Raw genomic sequence first — 21,136 nt, forward strand, 5'->3', positions numbered from 1 at the left:
TCAATTCTGAGTGACCTGTCTTTTCCTTTTCATGATAGTTGAGATGAGGCCCATTTGGCTGGTTGAAGGTGTAAACCCCCCCCCCCCTCCTTATTTGTTGTGGAATGGATTTAACAGAGGGATCCCGGCCAGGGTGTGAAATACTCACACACAGCGCGCACCCAGCACGCACACCCACACCACTCCAAACCCAGTTCTTGCGCACACACTCTCACAGACACACACCCTCACTGACACATTTGCAGCGGTCTGCCTATACAGCCCTCGCCCTGCCTACTTCTCCCTCAGTATCTCACTGACTCGGGTAAGGAGCACACTGCCACCTGCTTTGGATTACCAAGTCACCATCCCACACAGAGGAGACAGAGGGAATATAATACAGGACGTCTGCCGGGAAACGGACAGCCCCGACAACAGTACAGAGCAATATGGGGAGCAGCATGTCATGTGTTCCACAACACAACTTCACGTTCTCCAGCAAAAGTTTCATACGCAGGAACAGGTAAGGAAGAGGAATCTCCCGCAAAACACATGTTGATCCTTGTCTTTCCACAGTACCTCTGGAGTTTGTTTCAGAAAGTCTCGTTCAGCTCGTTTGTCAAGGTGTGCTGTTTTAGGTGTTTCAGGGAATTCCTGGTATTTCAGTGTTTGAACTGTATGGATAGGCTTCTGTAGTCAGGGTCACAGAGGAGATTCAGAACAGCACATAAGCTGTGCTATATGTCAGAGTTTGTGTGATGCCATTGCTATTTGCCTCTTATTTGAATCTCTCTTTAAAACGGTTTTGTCAGCTGTTAGATTAGTTAGATTGGAATATAATCCCTCCCAGAACAAGATCATTCAATATCCTGATCTTGAAAGAGATCTATTTGGTGGTTTAGAGTTCTTGAGAGACTGCTCAAAAATGTATTGGCATTGTTGTAAGCTTGAATGAATCAATGTCTTGCTTATTGACATCCACTTAGCAAGGTGAACGCCATGATATTACAACTATTATGAAGTGTTGCTTTAACACAAAGCTCGCCATCTTGCCTTGTGTCCTATCTTTGATGATTGTGTAGGACAGGGATGTCCTATCTGTGGTAACTTGACCTGGTTTCTGTTCATTTTTACACAACTTACATAAGTACATTGATGTTTAAGTTGGAACAATAACTTCAGTGTTCCTTTTGTGTGTTGTGAAATTTATTCAGTTAAAGCATTCCCCACAGACAGAGTTGTAAAATTTGGGGGGACAGGGGGATCATGACCCCCCCAGTATTACAGACATGTCAATGTAACCACCCCTGGAAAAGAGATAAAATCCTGGGATCCATTGACCCCCCCCCCCCCATAAACAATACAAAGCTACGCTGTTGCCTACGGAGCCAAAGAAGTAAATGCATTCATAGCTTTAGTGACTGTGAGAATGCTAGGTGTGTAGATAGCTAGCTATCTATTATCATGCATTCTTTTACCATTTTCTTTCTAAATTGCGTCTTTTAGTGTAGACAATGTATTGCTCTATTCAGAACTCAAAGTACAATAATGTGGAATGCAGTGATCTTTTTATTTCATGATTGATTGGTGCTTGCCAAGTCAGGTTAGCCAATCATCCCAATCAAAAGGTTTTTTGTTATGCTAATAACATTTAGATTGCACAAAAAGGGAAAGAGATATGTTTGAGGGAGAAAAAAGGGATATTTAAGCATAATGCCTTGCCTAAATCCTTGGTCAAATAAGATTAGTCGCTGTCAGTCTTTCTTTTTTATGTAAATGGTCAAAGTGAAATGTAACTGACTACTGAAAAACCTGCTCAAATGTGTTCAAACCGTAGAACCAGCCAGCTAGTCTTGAGCTCTGCTTTTATCTGCCATTGAGAAGCTAACTGGTAGGCTAGGCTACATGTCTTTATGGTGAACATGGGATAGTTGTGTCACATGCTCCTTTCCCTCTTTCCTCCTGAGCAGCAGCCGCTTGTTCCGTAAGAATAATCCACAGGAAGGACAGGAAAAGTCCAATAGCATCATCAATATTCTCTGCACCGTCACTCCCAGGAAGGTAAGGGTCTTTTTTCCATTCATCCATACTACTTTACTCCTGTACCTCTGGAGCCAAAAAAGGACATTCAAGAACCTTTTTGGGATTATAAACAAACCAACTTTAAGGTCTCCATTAAGGTTATTTTTTGTACTATAGTCAAATTTTCACTGACTTGATTGGTTGCAGGAGATGACCCACAAAGACCTGCAAAAGATCGAGAACATAAAGTGGGACCCTCCATTTCCTTATGACCCGGCCAGTGGCTGGAAGAAGAGCAGCATCAATGTCAAGAACTATGGCAGGATGGTTCACAGCTCTAAAGTTCGCTTCCGCTTTCTCCACTGCCAGGTGAGACACACCTATTGTATACACACAGACACACACACTTACCCACACAAAAAATGGTGTGACCACACACACATTTACATGTCTGCACACTGTCACTGTACTGCAACACCTCTAGTCACTTCGGAGTTAGTTATGAAAAAAAAACATAGCCCACTGTGAAACTGCTTGTTAGTCACCCCAACCAAAGGCAAACCAAACAAACATGTGCAGAGGACAGGATGTAGTCTACGTCTGTGGTCAGGAGAAACAATTTGCTAACACTTTACTAACGTTGACATGACATTCAGCGGAAATAAATCAAAACAGGTTAAACGTAGGGGACCACAGGCCAAGTTTGAACACGCTGGGCACTGAACTGAAACAATTGACACACCTCCCTGAGACAACCTCAGGGCTGATTTGAGAACAGGTATACAGGAAAACACAGGTACTCAATCATGGGAATCTTTCAGATTTGGTGATGACATCATAGCAGCAAGAACACTTTATTTGGCAACTCATACAGCAAACATTAAGTGTTGCTTCACTGTTTTTGTTGAAAAAGATGTGAACCCTATTATAAAAGTTTCTTATTGAGAAATCACACAAGTCCTTGTACTACTAGTTCAGCACATCAGTGTAAAATGTCAAATGAGTGTAAAATGAGTCAGTCAAATCAACATGGACACAGCATTATACCATTATTCAGAACATGACTAGCCTGCTACTACTACCGGAGTTAGAGTACAGGATACTGATTTGGATCCAAGTATAAAACCTTATCTTGCAAAGATTGGTTTAATGATCTGCTTTGTCATCGCCCTCAACACTCCTTTCTCTCTGTCTATCTTCCATTCTCTTTCTCTTTTACTGTATTACAGTCTCTCTATGTTTGACGATTTATGTCTGAAAGTCTCTATAATGTCAAATGGTTTCTCTCTTTCAGACATTCCCTCTAATGGTCTCTGTCTCTATCTGATGTTCGCTCTCTGTCTGATGGTTTCTCTCTGACAGTCTCTCTCTGTTTAAAGGTTTCTCTGTAAGATGGTCTGTCTGTCCAATGGTCTGTCTCTGTCTGTCTGACGGTCTCTGTCTGTCTGACCGTCTCTCTCTGTTTGTCTGATCGTCTCTCTCTGTTTGTCTGACAGTTTCTCTCTGTTAGTCTGACAGTTTCTCTCTGTTAGTCTGACCTTCTCTGTCTGTCTGACGGTCTCTCTCTGCCTGTCTGACGGTCTCTCTCTGTTTGTCTCTCTTGTTCTCCCTGCAGGATGTGCATGACTGCTTCCTGGATCTCTTCCAGACACATCTTCATTTTGTTTCAAACAACACTACTGGACTCACCTACCAGGTGAGAGGGTTTTCAAGCATATATTCTTAATATAAGTCCATTATGTTACCTTTGGTGATTGATGTCCTGATGTTGTAAATCAGTGGTTAATAATATAAAATGTGATCACAAATGAATGGAATGTAGAGGGAATGTTTAATATAATGCATATGGCTCAGGATAAACAAAGTTCTTTATAACAGGATCTGATATACCATCTGTTAAGCAGGGCTTCTTAAACTGTTCCATGTCAAGAACATTAATATGAGCTGCTGGCCATGATCTCCCAAATGTACAAAAGCCTATACAATTTCAATCACACCTATAATAAGTAATGTATAATAAATTATGAATAGAATAAACTCCCATGACACAGCATGCAAAAACAAAGAATAATTAAATGGACACTGCCTCAGATAGATGGATGCATGGGGATTTGAATACTATAATAGGTTGGTGAAACAAGCTAATTAATAACTACATTAATCTCACCTAGCGCTCATTTCAGATGTTGGGTTATTGTATCTAATGTTTTTAAATGGACAAAGCAACCAAAATTGTATCATTGCCCTTCTTGAACGCTTTAATATTAAAAGGCCAGGTTGATGTCAGCTCTCATTGTTAACATCCTTAATAAAATACATTGTCTGTATGTTTCTCTCTTAAACATGTCTGGGAAAGTATGACCTGTCATTCATCAGCATCTATGTTCTGTCTATGTTCATTAATCAGTGCTAGAATTCCACTAGATTCACTGACAGAGAGACTGCTGGAGAAGTTAATGATAAGTCAGTGAGTAAATGGTGAAAAATAGGTCCTCTGACAATTATACCTGTACCTGGCCTTCAGAGTCACTTCTATTAATAGAGATATATGTATGGATTACACAGAACACCTTGTAACTTAAACCCTTTACAAAAAAATGACATGATTTGATCGTTCTATAGGCTCAAGGCAGAGAAAAAGCACACCTGTTTAGGTGAGGAGTTGGCTAGTAGGGTATAACAATTTTAGAAAATAAAAGATATAATCGAAAACTATATCTACCTTCATCAAGTTCAAATGCCAAACACTGCAGGTCAAATGCTTATATATGGTTTTCGTGGGACACATGCAGGTTCTAGGATGAATTATGACCATGTTTGCCATTATGTCATTGGTCAGTTTCTGAAGAGATAGAACAATGGATAACTTACAGTCGTAAACAGGACCTACATCAGGCCAGATTAAGAACAGATCATGTTATTTACACAGTAAGGCAAAGTAACAGAAATTGTTTGAGGTCAAACTCTACATGGAGACAGAATGGTGAAAGGATCTTAAGATTTAAGATCAAAGAAACCTCTCTTTTTTGTTCTTTGACAATCATAATATAAATGCAATTCAACAGTTATTGTGAATACATTCCCACACAGTCAGTTAAGAGAAGCTGATTCATTGATGAAATATAAAATGTTACTGCACATTTTTTGTGAGGTACAATGCAGAGTTCCTCATATTTTCTATACACTCTATTTCTACTGACATGAATCGCATGGCAATACAATTGTATGACTGAAGTTAATGACTGGATGATCAGATTTAACTTATGTCATGTGCTGTGCAGGGGACCCTTCCTCTGAAAGAGCTCACAATCTGCAATCTGCAGCAGAACTGTAACCACAGCCAGCCCCAGGAGTTTGCCTTCCAGATCAACGGTAAGTTGGCCTTTACTTGAAAGGGAAAAACAAATCACTCTTGTGTGGCTGTACAGGCATTCATGGAAAGGTTAATGAATACGTTGCAATGGTTTGTTTTATGTTTTGTATTGACTACATCCAATTAGTCAGTGTTGAGTTGGCATTGGATCGAGCTAATTTAAAAGACAGAGAGAGCCCATTTTGGCATTTCCAACCCTAAGCTGCAAGCACCTGCTATTTTCATACGGTCGTTTTTTTCTATGTTCCCGACATTCCAGTGATTACAATTCTGTGACTCCTTTCACCTCCTCTCAACCCCAAGACTAACTAGAGTCACCCCACTCCCCCCTCAGTCATGGGGTCAAGTCGCTCTTGAAGGACTCCCTTGTTATATGACAGGTGCTCAGCTGTCGAGGCAGAAAAGCTAGCGTCCACTCTAAGCCCTGTCAAGATTTATAATCTATTGCACATTTCCAGGGGACCCTATTTAATGCTTGCTAGTTTGGCCCTTGATCATCTTGGCTTGTACCTGCAAAACACCCCATTGTAACAGTACAGATCAAGGAATCTTTTGACTGGTATTGTACACTCCCTAATACCGCAGAGGAAAGTCCCAGAAACTTTGAAGAAAAGGTTGACTCAGTGTGTAATAAAAGGAAGATGAGACAGAAAAGAGGCCAACGCAGCCATGAAAAGAATATTGGCGACGGGGAAGCGAGTGGGAGCTGGACACCCTCTACATACTGAGGTCGGGATTTGATAGTGATGGTGCTGCTCCAGACTCTTTAACTCCCAACATTCCACTTAATACTGTCAGCCAGATCACTAATACGGTGAACAGGTCAGAACACTAGCCTTGGCTTCTGAAACATTACCCTTGTTTTGGTTGGGTTTTAACTTTCTCTGTCCTCAGTGACCCATGGGCAAGTGCCTCCTTCAAAGGGGTGTCATGATCAAGGTCTAAGATTAAGGCTGGAATGAATAGGGAAAAAAATTATAATGTGAGCAGCATGGCTGCCGATTACAGGAGCAGTCATTTGGCAAGCCAAGCTTTCCTGGCAATGACAAAGGCGTGGGGATGGAATGAAAGAGGCTATATTGTCTGTTATCTCTGGTATGTGTTGTTCTGATAAAGGGAGATTTAATCTATATTCTCCTTAGTTCCTGTAGGGCTAGATGTTTAGTGGAGCTAACTTTTGTATTTTTACTTAAAATTCAGAGAGATTTTGAATATTACTGTCAATCAAAGATTTCTCAAATGTGCTGAGCTTTTCACAAAAACAGTGGTTTGATCTAACTTTGTTGTGCGGAGCTGGTTGAATATGTTTCAAGATGATTTGCAGTAGTAATTATTATTATGTTTTTTTTATTTTACACTTAGTCAAATTTTGTATTACACTTAAAAAGGTACAGTGTTGTGTTGATCATTAGAACAATTCCATCCGTTTTTCAATTCCATACTATGACAACAAATCTATGTTTGCAGGTCTTGTTCTCTGCATGTATGAAAGAACATGTCATTTACATGACAGACTACTCAACCTGAAGTATAGTCATTTCATAATACTTACGTGAAATAGAAGAGACCCCGAAATTCTGACAAGCTGCCATTATTTCTAAACAATGTACATCTATATGTAGCTCCAAATATAGATATGTTAGAGCCTCAGCAGGAAGTGCTTGTGGGTGGTCACTCCCCATCTGATATTTCTGACTCCATGACCTCTTATTACTGCAGGTGTCAGCCTGAACCCTATTGTCGTCTACTGCTCCAACCAGAAAGAGATGGACTTGTGGTTTGGTCTGCTCAAAGAACACATTGAGATCAATGGGGGCACCCCCATCACATCTATGGAGGCCTTCGCCAGGCTTAAGGTAATTAAATAACACTATGTTAAAATGTTATGGCTCTGCAGATGAAGCTAGTAATTTAAATAAAACCAGTCAAACGGCCAATGTAGAAGCTACACCCTGGGGTGATCCTGATGGGAAAAAAAGCAGTCCATCTACAGGATGTATTGAGTCATGTGGGTCACAGCTGTCTCTTCCTGATGCATGATCAGTTCCCAGGGAGCGGTCATGACTGTAGCCACACCACAACAACAGTTACATCACTAGATTCTCACCTGCACTGGGTCATAGTATGGCTACGCCCACAGGTGTGGAAAAGGCTGATTGCGCCCATTCACAAATACAGAAATACAGGTATAACAGCTGACACACTAGCATGTGTGTCAAAAGATACATGCCAATGAATACATTCTGAAAAGCAAATTAATGAGGAAAAACAACATTAAATTCTCCTATATGACTTGTAATAGTAATGTATGGTTTGTTTGTAATACAGTTTTCTCGACCATGTCACTAATACTATTGCAATAGTAGCTCACACTGTAGAGAGCTCTGTATTTCCATTTTGTAACTGATTTGATTAAGCAGATCTTGCCTCACTCATGTCAACATGTCTACCTGTCAACCGCAGAACCTAGAGGAAGGCAGGGAAGGAAAGGACGAACTGAGGAACTCTATCAGTAAAGAACCTATTTACGAGTGGGAGGGCTCTCAGCGGGAGAGTTTGGGGCCTATTGTCTACGTGACCAAAGTCCTCCTGCAACACCTCCCCTGTCAGGTAAGACAACTCAGCTCACTTTTCTGTGCTTCAGGAAGTGTCTATGACACGGTTAAATTGTTCCTGAAACATTATGATTTGTCAGTGACCGTTATAACGTGACAGTGAAACCTATCACAAAATATTTTAACCCCCGTCACGGAAACAATATACCATTTCTTAGCAGAACATGATTTTGATTGCCGAGACCCGTTTCCTTATTCCATACCACTCACTCAAAGAAACATGTATATCCTTGACGTGATTAAGAAAGACGTCTTATCTTTTTTCCAGTGAACAGTAATGACTCCTGTCTGCTACGAGACCGACAGCAGGGATCAGACCATATGTACTACTAATAATAACAATATTTACTTCATAGTCCACTGAGCCATTCACACTGTACTTCTCCCTGTCTTGCACAACTTCAGCATGACCTCACTGCACTGTACCAGGAGTATCGTAACAGTAACCCTTCACTCAACACCGCAGATCTCATACAGTCTGAGATTCTCACAAGACGTGATGGTATAGCGCTGGCCATCAGAGACATCCACCAAAGAAATACATGCTGTCTAGAATAAATCCTATTAAATATTATTGCTCATGTACCCCGCGGGTGTATCCAGAAAATAAGGTTTGGTCTGGAAAAGCGGTAGCCTAATTCAGGGTAGATTGAGAACTCATAAACTGCATGTGTAAGAAGCAGTTGCTCAGGTTACTGAATCACCTCACAGCTGGAACATCAGCTGTCTTTCAGACGGCCCTCGGCAGCGAAACAAACGCACGCGCTTGCTAACGACCTACCAACTGACCGATAACGATACAGAGTTGACCATATAAAATGCTACTATAAAAATTAAACCCCACCTAATGTATATTTGACACAGAAAGCTCAGTGGAAACATGTAACAACATTACAACCAGTGTAATGTGAACTGACAGGAAATGTGAACTGTAAATATATTCAAATGACATAATACTGAATGAAGTAAAAGCTGATTGTTTCTATTGTGTCCACTACAGGAACAAAGTGACAGATTACTGGTAATGTACCCCAGCACTCTGATCATCTTGTCAGAAGAGAGCCATGGGCTTTTCTACAAGGTACCTTTCAAAATGACCCAGTGAATGATAGACGTAGACTTTTAGCTTTTCCCAGATTTGTTTGCTTTATCATGTGTGACAAGGAGTTGGCACGATAACAGAAACTATTTCAGTCTAGCTCTCGTTTACACTGTACTCTACAGTAAATCTACTACTGACCTGAGGCTCACCCCAGAGCGCTCATAAGTGACTAACAGCCAATGACGCTGTCATTACGCTTTAGGAAATTTTGACGAGTTTCTTTGTGGAGAACTGTGTGTAATGGTGTTTTGTCTGCATGCGTGTGTGATTGCAGGGGAAACTTCCACTCAACATGATCACTGTGACCACACCCTGCCAGGAGGTCAAGGCCAACACCTTCAAGATTGAAGGTAATTTGAGCGCTATCTCTTTCGCTTGTTGTGCAACCCCCCCGACCCCACCCCCACCAGTCACATAACATGCAACCTAGATACAGTGTGTTATGAAGTATAGATTTTAATGCTTTGGAATTTTTTACATATCTTCATGCATGCGTAAACTCAATAAAGCTGTATGTACTTGTGAATGTACAGGATTTATACTCCCTACATTACCCTGAACGTTGCCTCACACACTTCAGAGAGTGAGCTTACCCTCTGTTATGGCACTGCTTTAACAGGTAAGCTGATAAACCCTATAGTGGTGACCTGTTTGGATAAGAAGGAGTTCTACGACTGGATCCAGCATTTCAAAGACTTCGATGTCCCAGTTCTCAGCCCCCCGCCTCCTGTTTATGACATCATCTACACCCCCACACCAAGAGAGGTGAGACACCTAACTTGGTTCGCTCAGGACGGCCTTACATAAAAACAATACAGCCCAACTTCTTAACTTTGTCCCTTCTGAAGTTGTCAACATGTGTTCTTCCCCCTAGGCTCCAGAATTTAATAGGTGGAGTTATCACAGCCAGAGCCAGGGTTGTAACAGCCAGAGCCAGGGTTGTAACAGCCAGAGCCAGGGTTGTAACAGCCAGAGCCAGGGTTGTAACAGCCAGAGCCAGGGTTGTAACAGCCAGAGCCAGAGCCGTAGTGAGTCTCTCAAACTGGGGCATTCCTACAGCGGAAGAGGATCTGGGTCCCACCACCTCCAGTTCCCCCCTAGACATGAAGAAAATCCTCTGTCCCCAGGTTACACAGAACCCCTATGTGTAAGCAAGCACTTGAATACTTTCTACCAGGCCTGGGTAAAAAACGGTGCAATTCATTCAAAATATTTAAGTGGCGAGAGGCTTAGAGTTTTCTGTACACTACAACCAACGAACTAGTACCAAATTAAGGTAAATTAAGAATTTGAGCCAACCCTGCATCCTACAAATAAACTGGGGTGAAACTATATGTGTCCTTCCATGTAAACTAGCCCCACGCAAATCTAAGTTATATATAATTTGGGGTGACGTCTCTGCTCAATGGTGGTCATATTTATGTAGCAGGCACGGTATAAATGATTGTTTGCTTGGTTGTATAATTGCTGGCCCCAGAACGGCATCATTTGAGATTGTTTTGTTATGGTGGACTTGAGCTGAACAGTATCAGGCCTACTTTTCTTTCCCAAAGGTGAATTATTAACAAAGCTCTACACTATCCCTATCTTGTTGCAACCCAAACAAATGCTGAAATTCTTAAGCCTTTCAACAATCAAAACAATATTAGTTATTTTTCCCTCCTCTGATTAAGCATCATTAAGATAACTTTGACCTTGAGAAATAAGGGGCATTTAGCCTCAAAAATCAACTAATATACTTATGTTTTAATGGAAGTGCCGTACTTTATCAAGACCTTATGTTGACTCCCTACAAAAAGAAGGAGACAAGACTGGTTGCTCATCCAATTAGCTAATAGTGGAAAAGGCTCTGTGCCCAGAATACGTTATTCTTGGTGTGTGTATTGCAAACTCCAAGCAACTGAACTGCCACTTAAAATTATACAAACCTTTCAGTTTCTTCACCTTGACTTTGGCAACACATTAAGTCAGACTTAAGGTGCTATTGAAATAAATCAGGAATCAAACTTTACTTTTCAAGGCAGGTCAGAACAACAGGATCATATCACGTTTGCTATATTCCAAGTTTTTTGGAGTAGCAAAGATGCCAGATTTCTGTTAGACCTGTTTCTGTACTCAAAAGCTTTTGCAATGAAGTAAGGTTTTTGAGAACCTGATACAAGGATCAACATCAGAGAAAGCACCTTGGCTAGCTGTGATTTCACTAAACATACTTAACCTTTACCCTTTGTATGTCCTTACAGTACACTTCCAGTCGGCCCTCCTCCACCGAGACGGCTTGGCTGGGCAGCCGCAATAACAGTATGTCGTCCCACGCCGCCAGGCCCGAGCGTGACCTCCGACCTTTGTCAATGCGCTACTCCTCCCCACAGCACTGCTCCTACCTCCCTCCAGAGGGACCAGAAGGGGTGGTGCTGTATCCCGTGTACAACACGCCATACTCAGGCCAGCACTGCGACACAGCCAGCACCCCACAGAGACTGGAGAAAGCTACCCTCATCAAGGTACTAACCTCAGCCTGGCAGCACAGTAGACTATGGAATAGTATAGAAGTGTGGTTGTGTACCACAAACCGACAGTGAGCTAATAGAGTAGAAGCACATGTTGCCTGTGGTGTGAAAAGATGTATTAAAGTAACGCTCCTTCTTAATTCACTTTTATGCGGGTTCCAAAACTAAAATTAGACAACACTCTCTCCTCACATACTCACTAAAGAGACCAAAGACAAATCAGCAAAGCAGGCTTAGTAGCACATACCACACACAAACACAGAAAGTTGTCACGCTACTAGACTACACCACCCAACTCCACCCGATCCCCTCCTACCCCTATGAAGATGAGGTCTGAGATTGGTAACCCTACCCCAAATCCCTGCGCTAAGTGTGGCTTAAATGATTAGCTTTTGCTAGCTCCAGAGCGTGAGAGAGTGAGGATAAAGAACCGACATTTATGTGCCGTGTTACAAGGAATGACTGCCTGACCGACGGTGGAAATAACGATGCTAACCCCTGGAAATCTCTATGTGATCAGTCCAGCAGCTGGAGCACCCCGGAGACATACTCGTCCCTGTCCAAGCCACAGCGCCACTCTGACCTGTGCGCTCCCCGGCAGCCCCTGTCGCCCCTGTACGATGAGCCCTGTACCCCTGGACCCTACAGGCACGAGGAGGAGAACCGCTCCCGGCAGCAGCCAACAGTAAGCGGATCCTTACGCCTCAGTTTACCCTGCAACCTAAGTCCTAACAGACATGGTATATGTGCTGTGTACTCACGGCCTGTGGGACAAAGTGTACACATACACACGGCCGTCTACATACAGCTCTGGAAAACACGAAGAGACCCCGGCTAAATGACCAGTTTCTCCGGTTTTACTGTTCATACGTATGTGTTTGAGTAAAATGGACAGTTTTGTTTTATTCTATAAACTACTGACAACAGTACTCCCAAATTCCAAATAAAAATAATTCTCATTTAGAGTATTTATTTGTAGAAAATAGCAACTGGTCAAAATAACAAAAAAAAAGATGCATTGTTTTCAGACCTCAAATAATGCGAAGAAAGATTCATATAGATTTTTCGACAACAAAATGCTAATGTTTTAACTTAGGAAGAGTTCAGAAATCAATATCTGGTGGAATAACCCAGATTTTTTATCACAGCTTTCATGCGTCTTGGCATGCTCTCCACCAGTCTGTCACATTGCTGTTGGGTGACTTTATGCCACTCCTGGCACAAAATCTTTTGATGGCTTGTGAGCATCCATCTTCCTCTTGATCAAATTCCAGAGGTTTTAAATGGGGCTCAGGTCTGGAGATTGGGCTGGCCATGACAGGGTCTTGATCTGGTGGTCCTCCATCCACACCTTGACTGACCTGGCTGTGTGGCATGGAGCATTGTCCAGCTGGAAAAACCAATTCAGAAGCAGAAGGAAGCAGGTGTTCTTCCTGGATAACCTTGTACTTGGCTTGATTTATATGTCCTTCACAAAGACAAATCTGCCTGATTCCAGCCCTGCTGAAGCATCCCCAGATCATCACCAATCCTCCACCAAATGTCACAGTGGGTGTGAGACACTGTGGCTTGTAGGCCTCTCCAGGTCTCCGTCTAACCATTAGACAACCAGGTGTTTGGCAAAGCTGAAAATTTGACTCGTCAGAGTTGACCTTACTCCGTTCCTCTACAGTCCAATCCTTATGCTCTTTTGCAAACTTCAGCCTGGCTCTTCTGTGCTTCCCATTGATGAAGGGCTTTTTTTTTTTATCTTTGCATGACTTTAGCCCTGCCCCAAGGAGTCTCTTTCGAACCGTCCTTGCCATGCACTTCACCCCAGCTGCTGTTTGCCATTCTTTTTGTAGGTCACTTGATGTCATCCTATGGTTGTTGAATGACATTTGATTGAGTTGACAGTTATCTCGGTAGTTTTCGTCCTCTGGCAGTCTCTAGCTTTGTTGTCCCCAATGTCTGTTGCTTGACCTTGTTCTTATGAACCGCCATCTTTGAAATGTTCAGGATGGAAGCAACCTGACGCTCACTGTATCCCTCTGCCAGTAAAGCCAGAATTTAACCCTTCTTTTCCTCACTCAAAGCTTTTCTTTTCAACTTTTTTGTCATGCTGAATAGTTATTTTTTATTCTAATTACCTTTGAGGTACTACTTGCACTGTTTTTGCCATCCAGCTGGTCCTATTGCAAGAGGATAGAGATGAACACAGCAGTGTTTTTTATACTTTTCCTCGTTAAATGAGATTTGGTTCAAGTAATCACCTAATCAGTACCTCATTAAGTAAAATGAGGTGTGTCTGTGATGGAATTTAACAGACCATGGAATGGAATGGCTGCCATATATGCAGAGATGCTGATTTAAGGAAAATTAGGAGTGGTATCTTTTTTCCAGAGCTCTAGACAGGCCTCTACTATGATCCTTATCTTTGCAAGGGCCATGTGAATATTTGAAGAGAAATGTAATTAAATATTAGATTTCTATTAAAGTTGAAATCTAATGTTAAAAGGCTAGGACCCACAGGAACATATTTTGATGGATGTGCAAGTCAAAACTATGGTGACTTGATGCAGAAACACACATTGACATGCACGCTCATATGGAAACTTTTGACCAGTGCCTGATGCAGGCAAGCTCAGGCCTACATGCTGATGACTAATTAATTCCATCTGATGCATAATAAAGTGGAGCACTAAGACAGATTCAATTACTTGTCACTAGCAATGTCCTGTCCTCATACATTAACTATAGTAAAGAGAAATTTGCTTTAATGAACTGAATATTTTTTTATGTCTCAATTTTTTTTTTTTTACATAATATTGATACATGGGTGAGATTGAGGTCCAATTATCGTGACTGGCTCTGGAGTCAAGTGTCTCAGACTGTCATTGGACTGTCCAATGACTACAACTACTGCTACTACCATCAATTTGACTGAGGGTTTTTGAATGCTCTCTCCCTCAGATGCAGGGTTGGAGAGGCCAACCACAGAAGCAGCAGGACCCTCATCTCCTACCCTCTTCCTTCCAGCTAAACGCTCCTCCTCCGGGCAAGCGTAGCCAGAAGAGCTTGGTGCTCTGTCGAGGCCAGGGGGTGGAGAGGGAGGACTCCGAGTCTCCAGCCGAACAGAGAGCAGAGGCTGTTTCCAGACTGAGGCTGCTGCCTGATCCCAAATCAAACCAAGAGGAGGTGAGATCCCGGTTTCATCAATGCATTTGTAATCATGACTGACAGCTTTTATTTGGCTCATTATTCTCCCATCTTTCCACTGTAATAGAAAGAAATTGTAAAATACTATTGGTTGTAAAACTGACTGAACCAGCTGTGCATGCATCCACATGCATCATGGGAAACCACTGTGTTGAAGAGAGAGGGGGTGTTGTAGCGTGTTGAGTATTTTAGATAGGACAAGCAGTTTAGATAAAATAGTTTAACAACATGTAATGCACCAGTCAAAAGTTTGGAAACACCCATTCAGGTGATCAAACTTGTGTCCTCTTATGTTTTAACAGAGGCTCTTCCAGTTAATGGCTACTATGAACAATCCCAAGAATCTGTATGGTTACTCACCAGGTAAGAATGCCAAGCATTTTCATGTAAAACCAGACACTGCCCCACCACAGTGGAACAACATTCTTCACACAGCAGCAAGAGCCAATAAAAATGATAAAAAGTTTACATTCAGTACTAATAAGTGTAACGGCTGAATAATGGTGTAAAATATAGTACATAAAAAACGTTATTAAATTATATTCCCTGTAGGTATATAGCTCCGGACAAAATTAAGAGACCACGGCACCTTTTTCTATCCTTTCCAAAAAAGTTGAAAAGGAAGGTTTTGAGTGAGGAACAGAAGGGTTAAAATTAAGAGACCGCTGCAAATTGAACACATCCGTTCCTCACTCAACACTTTCCTTTTCATTTTTTTTGGAAAGGAAAGAAAAAGTGGTCTAAATTTTTTCCGGCGCTGTATATGCTGGGATGCTTGGCTTCTTGGTAGAGTTGCAAAGAAAAAGCCATATCTCAGACAGACCAATAAGAAGAAAAGAATAAGATGGGCAAAACTGCATAATGGGTCACATAATGAGTTGTCAATAGTTGGAATAGCCTGTGATTTCAATTTATTACTTAGATATTCGGTGTGAATTTGAATCCAGCCCTCAATCGCTTAGTGATTTTGGCTTCCATTGACTGTTCCTATGTCATTTTGTTCTCAACGAATTACACAATGTACAGCAAAGATTGTGATCTTTGAAATGTTTCGTTCATCGAGACCCGATGTGTGATTTAAGTGTTCCCTTAACTTCTTTGAAGAGTGTATATAATCTAAATATATTTATATATGTATTTTCTTCATGGATTTACAGTTCTATAGATTTACTGGGTTGCGTCCATAGATAGTGTGCAGAAAGACTTTGTGATAGAATTACTTAATAGGAAAGAATATCTGAAAACGTGATTTTACGGATAAATGTGTGCTTTACTATTGTTTGATGGCAACTGTGGTAGAAGCACAATAACCACATCTGTTATGTACATTATGTTGGAAATACTACACTCAGCTCCACCTCGTCCCAGTAATGTACAGAAAGTTGCATTCATCCCAAAATTATAGTATAGTGTATAGAACGGTAAACTATTGGATGGGGTGTTTCACTGTCAAAATGCATTCAGACCAGCTATTGCTGCAAAGTGCAGGAAATGCACAGATATTCCAAAGCAATTGGGTGTAGGCATGCTTCAAATATCATTTGTGCAGGTGTATCTCATAGAGGGGAAAGCCCAGTGTGAAATCACTCCTCCAGACAGAATTACTACTGGCAATGATTGACAGCACACAACTGTTCTATGATCACTTACTCAGTTCATATCTATGTGTCCTTTTATCTAGGACAGGATTTCCAAAAGGTATTTAGATATCTCTGATGGAAACCCACTATGAAATAATATGAATCTCAGGACATTTAATTTCTACATTTGAAATGATGTAATTGTATGTCATGGCAATTTTTTTCCTGGTTTTAAAGTGCACTTACATTGTGTAGCAGGTCATACACACCATGAGAGAGTTCCTATTAAAAACATTTGGACAGTGGCACATATCTTCGTCTTTAACACATTTTAGAGTTAGTGCAGGGTGACCCTACAGATTTTATACCCCAATCCCTTTTTAATACTTTTAGGGAACAGAAAGCATTAGCTGAAACACACCCTAAAAAAAGTTTTAAGAAATAATGCCAAGTCACTGTGCAGTTTATACTCTATAACCCACAAGCGTTGCTGAGTTCAAATTGCTCTGTATGGAAATGTTGACCAGAATTTCCCTGCAGTGATATGAGAGACTGATCAGCATGTACAGGAAGAGGTTGGCTTTTCTCAAAACCAGATTTTCTATGCCCAGATAAAGCCACGCCTCCACACCAATAGAGGCTGAAAACTTGGTTTTGAGAAAAGATCATTCGAACGATGGTGGGAAGACATTTTGTAATCGTAAGAAGAAGTGAACGTGAAAAAAGCGTGTTTGAACGAAAACATTAAGATCAGACACGAAAATCCTTTTAATGATTTTAGCATATACTTTAACTACGTTTGAATTTAAAAAATATATACGCTAGATTTTTTTTCCATACGATTACATATATTTTGTTAACCTTGCTTTTAAGTTAAGTTTTTCTTTTCTTACAGTAAATACATTCGAGCCAATATTTGGCTCCATAAGTAACTGCATCTTGCTCTTACAGGGCAGTGTACATTGGACCTAGTCCAAAAACCAGTTACTCAATCTGGACATGGTCTTATATGTTCCAAACAATGAATTGTGCCTCTCTCGCCCCTACAGATCACAACTCATACCTTCAACCATGTGAGCCAGATGACCAGGAAATAGACTATGACAACATTTGGTAGTACAACTGCAGTACTGAGATGATTCAACCCGTGTCTGGAATTTCACCACACAGGATGGGATTAGACTTTGGGGCCAGAGGCCTGGGTGCCATGGCAACCCACCAGCGGAGATGAAGATAAAATCAAACAAACGCCAGTGCTCATCTGGACATGTGCAAACAACAGATCTCTATCAGTGAGCCATACAACAACCCATCGTGTGAACTCACAACTGCCTATTATGGTCACAAAATGGCATCCTATTCAATATACTGTACAATAGGCTCTATTTAAGAGTAGTGACTGCTCTATATAGAGAACATGGTACCATTTGAGAAGCATACCATGTCATCAACAAACCTAATGAACAAAGGATTTTTGTCTATACTTAAAATAAGATTGCATACATGGAAACACCTCCAAGGACATCAAAAAGTTGAATCGATGCGCTACCCTGAATGGTTTAACAGCTATGAGTTTATGAAAATGTAAGACACATAGATTCCACTGGTTGTTAATGTAACAATAAATGTAAAGTGCAAAACATACTTTTTTATCCCTTAGTGTTTGGATTTTATTTTATTTTATATATGTGTCATTGTACTGCATTGAGCTTTGTATTTTACATTTTGTGAGGTTTTTTTGTATTATTTATTATTCATATTTTTCTTTACCACCGTCCTGTTCACATGCTTTTATGTTGTTTTAACTTTTCAATTAATATGTTGTATAAAGATTTTATTCTGTCATCAAAGACAAACATGCCTTTTGTTCTAAGTTGTAAAAAGCATTCCGTTAAACCTAATAACAGTAAAACATCTGAATTATTTATAAAATGTTCTGAAATAACAAGGCAAATGTTAATGGCTTAAATAGACTTGCGTTGCGCTCAGTGCAAAATGTTACTTGTCTGTTTTGCATTTTTCTTCTACTTTGTGGTGGTTATTTATGATTAAAACTGTAATGATATTATTCAATTTCTCATTAATGCAATTATCTAATCAACCAATCACATGGCAGTTGCTTCAATGCATTTAGGGGTGTGGTCCTGGTCAAAACAATCTCCTGAACTCCAAACTGAATGTCAGAATGGGAAAGAAAGGTGATTTAAGCAATTTTGAGCGTGGCATGGTTGTTGGTGCCAGACGGGCCGGTCTGAGTATTTCACAATCTGCTCAGTAACTGGGATTTTCACACACAACCATTTCTAGGGTTTACAAAGAATGGTGTGAAAAGGGAAAAACATCCAGTATGCGGCAGTCCTGTGGGCGAAAATGCTTTGTTGATGCTAGAGGTCAGAGGAGAATGGGCCGACTGATTCAAGCTGATAGAAGAGCAACTTTGACTGAAATTACCACTCGTTACAACCGAGGTATGCAGCAAAGCATTTGTGAAGCCACAACACGCACAACCTTGAGGCGGATGGGCTACAACAGCAGAAGACCCCACCGGGTACCACTCATCTCCACTACAAATAGGAAAAGAGGCTACAATTTGCACAAGCTCACCAAAATTGGACAGTTGAAGACTGGAAGAATGTTGCCTGGTCTGATGAGTCTCGATGTCTGTTGAGACATTCAGATGGTAGAGTCAGAATTTGGCGTAAACAGAATGAGAACATGGATCCATCATGCCTTGTTACCACTGTGCAGGCTGGTGGTGGTGGTGTAATGGTGTGGGGGATGTTTTCTTGGCACACTTTAGGCCCCTTAGTGCCAACTGGGTATCGTTTAAATGCCACGGCCTACCTGAGCATTGTTCCCTTTATGACTACCATGTACCCATCCTCTGATGGCTACATCCAGCAAGATAATGCACCATGTCACAAAGCTTGAATCATTTCAAATTGGTTTCTTGAACATGACAATGAGTTCACTGAACTGAAATGGCCCCCACAGTCACCAGATCTCAACCCAATAGAGCATCCTTGGGATGTGGTGGAACGGGAGCTTCGTGCCCTGGATGTGCATCCCACAAATCTCCATCAACTGCAAGATGCTATCCTATCAATATGGGCCAACATTTCTAAAGAATGCTTTCAGCACCTTGTTGAATCAATGCCACGTAGAATTAAGGCAGTTCTGAAGGCGAAAGGGGGTCAAACACAGTATTAGTATGGTGTTCCTAATAATCCTTTAGGTGAGTGTATAGGTTAACAATAAAACCTTAAAATCAGCCCTAACAGGCAGCCAGTGTAAGGACGCTAGTACAGGAGTAATGTGTTCAAATGTTTTTGTTCTAGTTAGGATTCTAGCAGCTGTGTGCAGCACTAATTGAAGTTTATTTACTGATTTGTCAGGGTAACCGGAAAGAAGAGCATTGCAGTAATGTAGTCTAGAAGTAACGTAAGCATGGATTCATTTTCTGCATCAGTTTTTGATTTTTGCAATGTTTCGAAGATGAAAATAAGCAACTCTTGAGACATATTTTATATGTTCATCAAAAGAGAGGTCAGGGTCAAGGGTAACGCCAAGGTTTTTTACAGTTTTTTGGGATACGACCATGCAGCCGTCGAGGTTCACAGTGAGATCTACTAACAACGCTCTTTGTTTCTTGGGTCCTAAAACGAGCATTTCTGTTTTTCTTGAGTTTAAGAGCAAGAAATTCTCTGAGATGCATGCTTCCAAAGTAGCTAATTTTGGGGCTTCTCCATGCTTCATTGAAATATATAACTGTGTGTCATCAGCATAACAGTGAAAATTTACATTGTGATTTCGGATTACATCGCCCAGAGGAAGCATATATAATGAGAACAATAATGGGCCCAGAACCTAGCCTTGAGGAACACCAAAGCATACCTTTGACTTGTCAGAGTATATGCCATCCACACTAACAAACTGATATCTTTCAGATAAATAAGATTTAAACCGGGCTAGAACATGTTCACGTAGCCCAATATAGGTTTCCAGTCTCTCTAAGAGAAGGGAGTGATCAATAGTGTCATAAGCAGCACTAAGATCAAGAAGCAACAGGACGGATGCAGAACCTTTGTATGAGGCCATTAGAAGGTCATTTGTTACCTTCTCCAGTGCAGTCTCAGTACTATGATGGGATCTGAAACCGGACTGGAGCATTTCATATATGTTATTTGTCTTCAGGAAGGCATTCAGTCTTAAGGAAACACATTTTTCTAAGATTTTTGAGAGGTTCAATATTGGCCTATAATTGTTTAATATGTCGGGATCCAGATTAGATTTTTTTTTAGAAGAGGCTTAATTTCCGCTACTTTTAGTGAGTTTGGTACGCATCCAGAGGAAAGGGAGCAATTTATTATGTTCAGCATTGGCTGACCTAGCACAGGAAATAGCTCCTTAAGTAACTTTGTTGGAATCGGGTCTAGCTGACAGTTTGTGGGTTTAGAACACATTACAAATTTAGTAAATGTGTCGAGTGATACGGTATCAAAAATTTCAAGTGTCCCCATTGACACCTGGTCAGGGAGGTTCAGGACATTCTCAGGACAACTGAGATTTTGGGACAATAACTATTTAAGGAGGAGTCAGTTAACTTTTCATCAAAGTAGTTCATGTATTCATTACAACTAAAGTGAAGACCCACTTCAATTGTTGAGCTTTGCTTTTTTGTTAACTTTGCAACTATATCGAAGAGATATTTTGGATTGTTTTCACTTTAATCAGGTTGAAGAAATAAGCTGATCGAG

General features: G+C 40.9%; 1 protein-coding gene across 2 annotated transcripts; it reads left to right on the top strand.

The window, feature by feature from the left end:
- Positions 1–76: 76 nt before the first annotated feature.
- plekhn1 (pleckstrin homology domain containing, family N member 1) lies at positions 77–18,023 on the top strand. 2 transcript variants are annotated; one of them, XM_010875557.3, is made up of 16 exons: positions 80–502; positions 1,950–2,040; positions 2,209–2,370; positions 3,617–3,697; positions 5,283–5,373; positions 7,094–7,230; positions 7,838–7,984; positions 8,990–9,070; positions 9,366–9,441; positions 9,711–9,856; positions 9,966–10,238; positions 11,335–11,595; positions 12,122–12,286; positions 14,554–14,778; positions 15,102–15,162; positions 17,429–18,023. In XM_010875557.3, the coding sequence occupies exons 1-16, from the start codon at positions 429–431 to the stop codon at positions 17,494–17,496; spliced, it is 2,139 nt and encodes a 712-aa protein (XP_010873859.2). In that variant the 5' UTR covers positions 80–428; the 3' UTR covers positions 17,497–18,023. The 2 variants fall into 2 exon arrangements, with proteins under 2 accessions (XP_019906971.1, XP_010873859.2); XM_020051412.2 differs by lacking the exon at positions 9,966–10,238 and having other exon boundaries at positions 77–502.
- The last annotated feature ends 3,113 nt before the right edge of the window (positions 18,024–21,136 follow it).

This window comes from Esox lucius, chromosome 12 (assembly GCF_011004845.1).
Source record: "Esox lucius isolate fEsoLuc1 chromosome 12, fEsoLuc1.pri, whole genome shotgun sequence".
In the NCBI taxonomy this organism is placed as follows: domain Eukaryota; kingdom Metazoa; phylum Chordata; class Actinopteri; order Esociformes; family Esocidae; genus Esox; species Esox lucius.

What these genes read in the sequence shown, in the direction of transcription:
- plekhn1 (XM_010875557.3), top strand. Translation starts at nt 429, where the DNA reads ATGGGGAGCAGCATGTCATGTGTTCCACAACACAACTTCACGTTCTCC. An exon ending in CTACTGGACTCACCTACCAG is followed by an intron (nt 3,698 to 5,282) that starts GTGAGAGGGTTT and finishes TGTGCTGTGCAG; the next exon opens with GGGACCCTTCCTCTGAAAGA. An exon ending in TCTGTATGGTTACTCACCAG is followed by an intron (nt 15,163 to 17,428) that starts GTAAGAATGCCA and finishes TCGCCCCTACAG; the next exon opens with ATCACAACTCATACCTTCAA.